This window comes from Camelus ferus, chromosome 17 (genome assembly GCF_009834535.1).
Source record: "Camelus ferus isolate YT-003-E chromosome 17, BCGSAC_Cfer_1.0, whole genome shotgun sequence".
In the NCBI taxonomy this organism is placed as follows: domain Eukaryota; kingdom Metazoa; phylum Chordata; class Mammalia; order Artiodactyla; family Camelidae; genus Camelus; species Camelus ferus.
In genome coordinates, this window is record NC_045712.1 from 31,403,365 (window position 1) to 31,414,031 (window position 10,667).

Genomic DNA, 10,667 nt, shown 5'->3' on the forward strand with positions numbered 1-10,667 from the left:
TCTGTTTTGTTGGTGGCTTCTTTTGTTGTGCAAAGGCTTGTAAGTTTGATTAGGTCCCATTTATTTATTTTTGCTTTTATCTATTTTGCCTTGGGAGACTGATCTAAGAAAATATTGCTGTGAGTTATGTCAGAGAATATTTTGCCTATGTTCTCTTCTAGGAGTTTTATGGTGTCTTGTCTTAGATTTAAGTCTTTAAGCCATTTTGAGTTTATTTTTGTGTATGGAGTGAGAGACTGTTCTAACTTCACTGGTTTACATGCAGCTGTCCAGTTTTCCCAGCACCACTTGCTGAAGACTCTTTTCTCCATCGTATGTTCTTGCCTCCTTTGTCGAAGATTAACTGACTGTGGGTCTGTGACTTTATTTCTCTCTATTCTGTTCCATTGATCCGTGTGTCTGTTTTTGTACCAATACCATGCTGATTTGATGACTGTAGCTCTGTAGTATTGTCTGAGATCTGGGAGGGTCATTCCTCCAGCTTTGTTCCTTTTCTTCAGTGTTGCTTTGGCAATTCTGGGTCTTTCGTGATTCCATGTAAGTTTTAGGATTATTTGTTCTAGTTCTGTGAAAAATGTCCAGGGTAATCTGATAGGGATCGCATTAATTCTGTAGATAGTGTTGGGTAGTGTGGCCATTTTAACAATGTTAATTCTTCCAATCCAAGAGCATGGTATAGATTTCCATTTCTTTGAATCATCTTTACTCTATCAATATTTTATAGCTCTCAGTGTATAAGTGTTTCACTGCCTTAGTCAGGTTTGTTCCTAGCTATTTTTATGTGATTTTTTAAAATGGGATTGTTTTTTAAGTTTCTCTTTCTGATACTTCATTGTTGTGCAAAAAATGCAACAGATTTCTGTATGTGAATCTTGTGTCCTGCTACTTTGCTGAATGTGTTTGTCAGATCCAGGAGTTTTTGTGTGGAGTCTTCAGGGTTTTCTATATAGAGTATCCTGTCATCTGCATATAATGGCAATTTTACACTTTCCCTTCCAATTTGGATACTTTTTATTTCTTTTTCTTGTCTGATTGCTATGGCTAGGGTTTAATAAAGTTGATTGTAAAGAATAAGCCAACAACAAAAAAAAACCTAGGACCAAATGGCTTCGCTGGTGTAATTCTACCAAACATTAAAGAAGCATTAGCACCAGTCCTCAAAATCTTCCAAAAAATTGAAGAAGGGCCACTTCCCACCTCATTCTGTGCGTTAGTTTTACCCTGGTGCCAGAGCCAGGCAAAGGCACTGCAAGGAACTGCAGACCAGCACCCCTGATGAATATAGACGCAAAATTCCTCAGCAGATACTCGCTCGTTAAACTTTACAGCATACTGAAAGGGTTATATATCACGAGCAAGTGAGTTTAATCCCTGCGGTGCAAGGCTGCTTCATAATAAGAAAATCAGTCAACACAGCGCACCACGTTAATAGAACGAAGGGCAAAAAACACATGATCATCTCAACTGATGGAGGAAAAGCGTTTGATGAAATCCAGGCTGACAAAGCCACAGGTGGCACCGCACTCAGTGCTGAGAGACCGGAACTTCCCTCTAAGATTCGGAACGAGGTGAAGATGCCGCTCTGCCTGCCGCCCATTCAGCGCGGTGCTGCAAGATGGGAGAGAGTAGCTGGGCAAGAAAAAGAAAGAAAAGGCATTCACATTGGAGAGGAAGATGTAAAACTACCTCCGGTCACAGATGACTTGATCTCACGTGTGCAGAGCGCTAGCAAGTCTGCAAAAACTGTTTGTGGTAATAAATGAACCCATCAAATTTGCAGGGCACAGTGGAGACTGGCCTGGGGACAGGTGGCCCAGGTAACATGGCTACACCGCCTCCAGGTCAGCTCCTCCACCTCCTCGGTCCTCAGCCCCCGCACAGGAACAGCCCTGCGTGAAACGGAGCGGCCCTGAGACACAGCTGTTTCTCAGCTTCACGCCACACACCCATCCTCGCTCCTGGAGCCAGGTCGTCCCCTGGCTTTGGTGACACCTCTGTCCATGTCTCTGGGTGGCAGGCATCGAAGTCACGTGATCATTAAGTATCTTAACACTCAGCCTGTTGCCCTCCGACCTTCCCCTCCTGCCTCCCCCGCCCCCGTCAGATGATCATCTTCCGTTACTGTCGGCAGACCAACCACCCCAGACTTCACCCTTCTGAGTCTCAGACCCAGGTGTGTGGCTCCCTGCGTTAAGGGGCGTCTCGGAGGGTCAGACTCGGCCTTCATCCAGTCCCATCTGGTGGCCAAGAGGGAGCCCAGCATGTCCTGGGAGCCTGTCAGACCCCCTCCCCACGCTGAGTGTCTGTCCAACCCGCCCCTTCCCTGCCGTTTCCTGTCGGCCCCTCACTCCACCATCTTGGGGTAGTTACTGGCTTGGCGGCCGCCTGGCCGGCCCGTCTGACGCTTGGTCTCTCACTTTGTTGTCCACATGGACACCGGAGTGGTATTTCCAAAGCACGTGTCCTGTCGTTTCTCTCCTCACTGACCATCGATGGCAGCCTTGGGCCCCTCCTGGCCTCGCCTGGCGCCACCGCGCCCTTGCCGACACCGGCCTCCTTTCAACTCTTCAGTGCTTGGCAGTCAGGCTGGAAAGGGGGTAAAGAGGCATAGGAGAGAGAACTGGGCCCCACCTGGCCCACACACCCGCCCCTTCTGGGACCACGGCCCACGTCCCTCACGTCACGCACGGGACGTCAGGCCAGTGTGACGCAAGGACTCTCAGAAAGGTCTCGCCCTCTTCACCAAGGCCTCCTAGAGGGTCGCGGGTGCCCTGGGCCCCTCCCTGGGCCCCAAGCACCGAAGAGCTCAGTGGGGCCGGCCCCGGGCAGACTCGCAGTCGCCCCGATGCTGCCAGACACACCCCCTCCTGCCGTTCCTCTTAAGCTATTGTCCAGGAAGCGGGAGGATGCTCTGGCCCAGGGAAGAGTGAGGGAAAAGTCCTGCTTGGAACTCCTGCCCGCACAGCCCTAGGCCCCCGGGCGTCCTGTTCCCTTCCCTTCGAAGCCCCCTGGGGGTCTCCTGGAGGCACCGGCCGTCTTTCCATCTCACTCACTCCTGCCTCTCTCTCTTTCTACTTTACATGGTAGAAGCTCAGCCCCCAGACCCCTGGACCAGGTGGTGCCCCCAGCCCACAGCTGGGGGTGCTGAGTCATCCCTGCTGGGCCCAGGCAGTGGCACCGCAGGCCCCACGTGGAGATGAGCTGTCCCCACTCAGGGCAGGAGCAGCGTCCCTGCAGGGCTCCGCTGGAACCAGACAGCAGTTCAGAGCTGCCCTGGCCCGTGTCCTCCCTCAGCAGGTCGCTTGACCAGAAGCCCATCTCCGGCTGCATCCAGGGACCCTAACCTAACACTCTGCGTTTTCACCCACAGATAAAGGCCTCAGACTCCAGGCAGAGAGTGGTCTTGCTTTTTACCCTTTCCCTCCTCCCCTCCTCTCACCCCCACTTCTGAGGCAAGGGTCCTGACCTGGAGGGACTCTCCATGGCCTGCCAGGTGTGCCGGGCTGGTGCCGAGCCCCGTGGGGCCTCTGTGGAGAAGCAGGGGTGTTCTGCCGCACCAGACAGGCCTTGGAGCTGCGCCCTGAACCCCCGGCGCGACTCAGTGGAATGATTCCTGTGAAGAAGAGCTTTTCTGCGGCCAAAGTGAGTTTTAGCTGTTCGTAGGCTCTGTCCTGCTTGCAGTCTGAGTTGGGGGAGATCTCTGCTGCAGAATGTGTAGATGTGGGTGCCCCCATTCGAGGCCCTCGAAGCTGACTGCCTGCCAGCCCATCACATGTGGCCACGGCTGTGGCCCCTCCCTGGTGGCTCAGCAGCTGCAGGGTCCCTGGTTGTGACCTCAGGGCCTTTTGATGTTGCAGGGAGCCTGGAGGCCTGGCCCACCCGGCCCCAGGGCTAGTGCTCGTGTGGTGGCGTGGCAGCCAGGACCATGGCCAGCGCCCACCCCCTCTGGCACCACACAGGCCAGCCAGTGAGCAGCGTGCCCCCTGGGTGGCTCCCTCGCCCACCCCTTTCTGGTGGGTGCTCAGGGCATCTGGGGCTGTGCCTTTCCATGTTGCTGCGCCGGCCTTGGGGCGGGCAGGGGACCTCACATAGGCGTCTTCCCAGCCAGTGCTCCGATCCACACCGCCAGGATCAGGGAGGTGCCCCACGTCAGCCTGGACCCGGCAGCGCCCTCCTACCCTGCGGGAAGCAGGCCCAGTGTGGTTTGCAGGGTCAGGTAGGGACGCCCCACCCTCTCCTCCCAAGCCCTGGGTGCCTGGGCCACTTCCTCCGCCAGTCGTGGTGAGCTCGCCTCCCTGCCTTCCCCAGGACCATCTGAGCCATGTGGCCTGACCCCCACCCTGGGCACCCCCTCCCGCACGCTGTGGGGGGTTGCAGTCAAGCTTTCAGATCCCCAGCTTCCTTACCTGAAAATGGGGTAAGGGCTGTTCTCCATCCAGTGGAGAACACTGACCAAGCTGTTGCATGGAGCTTGACAGACATGTCTCCCTGTGCTGACACAGTCCCGTCCAGGACCAGGGCCCTCGCCTGGCTCCTCAGGGGAGGAAGCCTGAGAGTTTTGACTAAGGGCCAAGGGCTGGGGGCCAAGTCCATGGAAGAGACCCCAGTGTCCTCAGAACAGCCCTGGTCCCATGTCAGGCTGCACAGGCCCCCCCAGCCAGCGCTGGTGTAGAAACTTCCCCTCAATGGGGCCCTTTGCTGGCAGTGGGGCAGGTAAGCAGAGGGGTCTCCATGCAGGAACAGGAGGACTCCTTGGTGGGGCCCGGGGGACAGTTCACGGTGGGACTGCAGCATTTCTGGGCCAGGCCGGAGGCCCCCTGGGTCCCAGCCTGCTGGATAGCTGGTCCCCTGAATCAGACTGGGGCAGCCCAGAGGGAGTGGGGCCCATGGGCTGTCACCACATGGAGAGTGCCCTGCCCAAGGCTGCCCTCGAAGTCCCTGTGGGGAGCAGCCTGGCTTCACTTCTCCACCAGGAGAGAAAACCAGGTCCCCACCGAGGCAGAGGCCTCCTGGGGACCCCAGCTGACTTGGGAAGGGGCACCTTGTGTCCTGAGGCTTCCCTCCAGATTTCACTAGATCTTTGATTATGCCAATTGTTGCCATGGAAACCAGCTGCTGCGAATAGAGAAGAGGTGGGGGAGGGCAGCCCCGCCTGGATGGAGGAGGGACTCCAGTTCTGACAGGGAAGGAGGAGCAGAGACAGCTGGCCCAGAGCTTGGGGGGGTGGGGTAGGGCAGCAGTGCTGGGGCCAGGCGGGCCGCCTGTGTGCCTGAGTGTGCAGGTGTCCTCATGTGTGCATGTGTGTCCTCCTGTGTGCACTCACATGTGTATTAGAGACACACAGGGGTGGTCGGGGGGCCTGCTCCATGTTCGCCTTCTCAGCCTGGGCCCCGGTGAACGCAGACACTCCCACGACTGGTGGGAACAGGCCGCTGCTGGTGTGAGTCTCGGACCTCTGGCCACCCCGAGGTGAGGCTGCGGGTGCAGACGCTTTATCTAGGGGCTGCTCCGGCAGCACAGGGTGGGGTGGGAGGTAAGGTGGGAAAGGGGTTCGTGGTGTGCTGTCAGCGAGTCCCGCGGGTCCTTTGTGGGCCGTGGGGAGCGCAGCTTGGGGCTGTCCCGCCCCCAGGGCCCAGGCAGCTGGGCCTTCTCTCCTCCGCCCCCATCCCTGTGTCGCTGGTGGGGCTGCTTCTAATGGCACCAGCTCCCGGGGACTCGTCTTGCCTGCCGTCAGGCAGGGCGGCTGGCACGGCCTCCAGGCATAGAGCCGGCGTGTTTGCAGGGCACTGACAGTGTCAGGGCCAGTGCCTGCCAGAAGCCGCAGCCCTACCGGCTCCTGGGGCCCTCTGTCCGCCGGGGCCCGCCCCACTGGGCCCCTCCTGCCAGCCCAGGGACCGAACGTGGGACCCAGTGCTGGCGGGCAGCTGCCATTGTCACATCAAGGTCACATGATGAGGACCCGATGGCTGCTCAGACCCCAGCGCAGCCACACTGGGTCAGCAGGGCTTTGACGGGGAAGGTCAGGGATGTGATGGCGGCGGCGGCACCAGCGCTCAGATCCCAACCCAAGTCGTTCTCAGCCCTGACTTGGCTTATCCTCACCCGCACCGGGTGCTTTAAAGGAGATACACTCACTCACGCACTGCTGGCGGGCGTGTAAAAGGGCACAGCCACTCGAAAGCCACGTGGTTCTCATGAAAACTAAAAATGGACTCCCAGCTTGGCAGTTGCACTCTTAGGTGTGTAGAAGAGAGAAACAAAGACACCTCCGTGCAGAAACTTGTACATGAACATTCGTAGCAGCTTTATTCACAATGTCCCCAAACTGGGAACTGCCCGGGTGTCCTCCAGGAGTGATGCCAGCCCAGCTCGGCCCCGGCAGGGGCTCCTGCAGACACAGTCCCGTGATGGTTCCGGAGGGCAGGACGCTGGCGGAGGGAGGCCCGTCTCAAGGGTGCCTCCAGCCCGACTGCACCCATGTGACAGTGTGAAATCACGTCCTTCCAGAGACGGGGATGGATCAGTGGCCCCAGGGTTACAGTGGGTCGAGGGCAGAGCTGCGAAGGGGCAGCAGGGGGAGCCTCCTGGGCCAGCATCAAGGGTCCCCTGGACTGTAGGGACGACACGGAGCCACACACGGGATAAAACTGCAGAGGGCTACACGCACACTCACATACACACGTGCATACACACTATACACACTAACCGCCGGGCAAGCATCCTGGTGCCATCCTGTGCCAAGCATCCTGGTGAGGGGGCCCAGGGCACAGGCGGCTTACCCAGCCCCTCACTTGCCCCGAGAGGCCGGCAGGGCTGCATCCTGTCTCCTCTGGATAAGGATGCCTTGGTCGGTCTGGGGAACGCAGTGTCCGTCCAGGTCCTGACTGGCTCCCCCCACTGGTCTTCCAGCTGCGACTGAAGGATGCACCCCGGCTTAGCCCACTTCCATGATGGATGCACAGGCCCCCAGGAAGTGTGGCCAGCATAGGAAGAGCAGGAACTAGACCCAGGAGAAGGTTGGCAGGAAATTTCCATACAGGTACAAGACGCCGACCCCGCGGCCAGTCCTGCTCCCCTCTGGCGCCCCTAGGAATGCACTCCAGAGGCACAGGGCGGGAGCTGGGAGGGTCTCTGTCCACAGGGAGCGCTGGGACCCTGTCCTGCCTGAGCTGAGGGCCTCCAGAGGGGTGCCAGGACCCCTAAGCACCCAGAGCCTTGGCAGGTCTTCCTTCAGGGCCAGCGGACCATCCCACCTGAACCACCGAGGAGCCTGTTCACGACCCTTGCTTCCAGGAGGGTGTGATGGGAGGAGTCTGCAAAGCTCCAGGGCTCTGGGGACCCTCAGGGGCCCACAGGCCGGGCGGTGCAGGGCCTCAGCCAGCAGCGGCCCGTTTCTGAATATGTTGACCAGGCAGGCTGGAGCCTGCAGTCCCTCGGTCAGTGTAGCTAACAGCTTCCTGGAGAAAATGCAGAGAGAGGGAGGGCTGGTGGCCGCCCTGGGCTGAACCTCCTCTGTGTGCCTGCGGCAGGTGGGCTGGATGCCTGTGCTGCCTTGCACCTCGTCCTGTCACTGGGCTGCAGGCTATCCTGTGAGGCCCCGTGTGGCAGGTCCACGTGGCAGTGACCCTTGTGTGAAACCTAGGGGCTGGGGCCCCTTGGGCCAGGCCACCACTGCAGGGCTGAGATGTGGCTCTGGGCCAGCCCAGATCCCAGCTCTGCCGCTTCCTGTCTGTGTGACCTTGGGCAAATCACAACCTCTCTGTGCCTCAGTTTCTCCTTCTGTAAAGTAAAGTGTGCATAGCACTACCTACCTCCCCGAGTGGTTGTAAGGTGCTCAGAGCAGTGCCGGGAGTGTGGGTGCTTCCAGATGAGGGAAAGCTACTGCCTGCAGCTGGGTGGCAGCCCCCAGAGATGCCAGGTGCCCCGCAGGTTCTCCTGGCCAACGGAGACCAACACAGAGAGCCTGCAGCCCTGGAAGGTCACGAAGACAAACAGCTCGCTGCAGGATCGGCTGCCCCTGCAGAAGACCCTGGTGCCAACAAGGTCCATCCCAGTCAGAGGGTAAGTGGCAGGCATCATTGCTGGCGTCCCCACCCGAGAACCACACCACTTCCAGCGGAGGAAACTGAGGCCCGGGCAGCTCCAGGAGGGGGCTCATCCACAGGTGGCAGGGCAGGGACGAGGGCCCGAGAGGAGGGAGAGGCAGCCGGGGTCTGGACTCCGTACAGCTGCTCTGAGGCTAGGGGTGCTGGCAGGGGACCCCGGCACTGGGAAGCCCTCAGCCAGCCACATACCCACAAGCACACACACTCACGCATGCCCCCCACCTGGGGGGACACACAGCGAAGCACCCAGATACACTTGGAAAGACCCACACAGGAAATATAAAGACCCACAGACACACACACACTCACCCTAAACTGGGAGTCAGACCTGGCTGTCCCTCAGATGGCACCAGCCATAGATAGGGAAGGGCTTCCATGACTCCACCCTGCCCCTCCGAGTACCCCAGCCCTGCCCCGACTGCCTCGCCCCCCACCCCATGACTCCTCCAGCAACTGGGTACGGGGGCCTCGGAACTGAAGGCGGTGTCTGTCCTGACCAGGGATGACCTGGCTGCACGCTCCAGGTGATCACCCCGGCAGGTCACAGAGATGTACATGGTCCCCCAGTTGGAACCGAGAGGCCGTGCACGTGCCCCCCCCCCACATGTGCACGCATGTCACACACACCTGCCACACACACACGCACCCCACAGATGCACAGGTGGTGCCCATCCCCCACCCACACCGGCCCTGGCTCTTGTCCCAGGCCTCAGCAGCCCCCCTCACTCGGCTGCAGGGTTTTTGCTGTGAACCTCTGAATGGACTGGCTTGGGGCTGAAGGCACAGGTGTCCCTGGGTCTCAGTGTCCCCTTTTGCAGAAAGGGTCAGTGAAGGCAGGGCCCTCAAGCTGTGCACGGCGGGGAGGAGGATAAGGCCGGGCCCAAGGCTGCCCTCCCTCACAGTTGGGGCCCCTGCAGGGAGGGCACTGTGCTGCTCGATGCCAGCACTCATCGGAGGGGTCGTGGGAGCTGCTGGAGCCTGGGGCACAAGGGGGACGGTGGTGTCACGGGGAGGGGGCCACCCGATGCTGTGCCCTTCCCGCAGGGTGACAGGCTTCCTGGCAGGCACAGGGGTGCTGCCCACTTCCGGGCTGGGCAGGCCCGGGGTCCACACTGGGTGGCATCAGGGCTGCTGGCCCTCTGGGCAGATGGTGGCTGGGAGGTGACAGAGGTCCACGTGGGGCGTGAGGCCAGTCTCAGTCACGACACCAGCCAACTTCTCTGGGCCGGGGTCCCCGAGGGTCAGCACGGGGCTTGTGTGGCTTCTCCAGGTTCGGGGCCCCGGATTTCACGTCACTGTGCAGCCTCCACCTGCCGCCGCCGCTGCCAAGCCACCTCTGGGAACTGATACCGCTGGGCCACCGCTTCCCGGGCCGCCTGCCCCCCGGGGACCCCCCGGGCCCGGCTCCCAGCAGCCTCCCTCCCCGTCCCCTGGTCCAGGGCGCCCGGGGCAGCGGCCGCAAGGAACTGCCCCCAGGCTGAGGTGACCTGCTGGGAGGAGCAGCCCTGAGAGGCCCCAGAAACATCCCGATGGGAGTAAATGCTGCTGATTCTGTTCCCTGAGACGGACACACTCCACGTCTGCACTGCCTGTTCCCATCCGTAAAGGGGTGGTGGTCGCTCTGCAGCCCGTGACTGCCACGCCCGAGAATTTACCCCAAAGGTAGTCTCTCATGTGTAAGGAGAGAGATTTGGACAGTGATACTCATTCCACTGCTGTAGGAAACAGCAAAAGGTTGGAAACCGCCCAAATATCCATTAATGGGGCTTTAAGTAATGCCACCACTGCACCCCCGAAGTGTGAGGCAGCCACTAAGATGAGGGAGCAGCTGTTTCCGTTCTGATCTGGGACCGTCTACGGAGCGTGTTCAGACGTTGTTTAAAGCACAGCAGAGAGAGTGTCTAATCTGCTGCCTTTTGTGTATTTTAAAAAACGGTGTGTCCGTGCGTATGTGCAGTGCGCATATGTGTACACGTAAAGGTGTGCCTGCACGTGTGTGCACGTATGTATACACGTAAGGGCATGTCTGCACACGTGTGTGCACATGCACGTATGTGTACACGTATGGGTATGTGTACACTTAAGCATGTGGGTGTGCCTGTGTGTGCGTGTGTGTGTACATGTACGTGTGTGTGTGTGCATCTGGCAGTGAATGTGGAGCGGGAACAACTGTTGCTTTTGGGTACAGAAACTGGGGATTTGGGGACAGGACTGAGGGGGCGTGCCATTTTCTGAATTTTTAGCGTGTGAGCCTACTGCCATGTTGTTGGTGCGTTACCTCTTTAAAGAGAAGTTGCATGGACCCAAAGAGGGGCACTCCCGGCCTGCTGACAGCCAGATGCTGGCGGAATCCCTTTGGAACTGGCAGTAGCTGCTCAGGTGGGAGGCTGATGCTGCAGATGTGAGGTGTCCCCACCGCTCTGCAAAGACAGGCCAGGGAGTCACCTTGGAGCCTTGGCAGAACGTGAAGTCAGGGCAGTCACTGGAGCCCTCTCCCCGGGGCAGAGCGGTGTGGGGGCCCTGGGAGTGGGCAAGTGTCTGTTGTCTTTCCGGTGGACGTTT

General features: G+C 59.1%; 1 protein-coding gene across 1 annotated transcript; it reads left to right on the plus strand.

Moving 5' to 3' along the window:
- The first annotated feature begins 6,407 nt into the window (after positions 1-6,407).
- C17H3orf22 (chromosome 17 C3orf22 homolog) lies at positions 6,408-10,379 on the plus strand. The gene is given in 3 exon segments (XM_032458819.1): positions 6,408-7,039; positions 7,930-8,061; positions 9,376-10,379. Coding segments are annotated over 3 exon segments (435 nt in total). The 5' UTR covers positions 6,408-6,947; the 3' UTR covers positions 9,587-10,379.
- Positions 10,380-10,667: the final 288 nt, after the last annotated feature.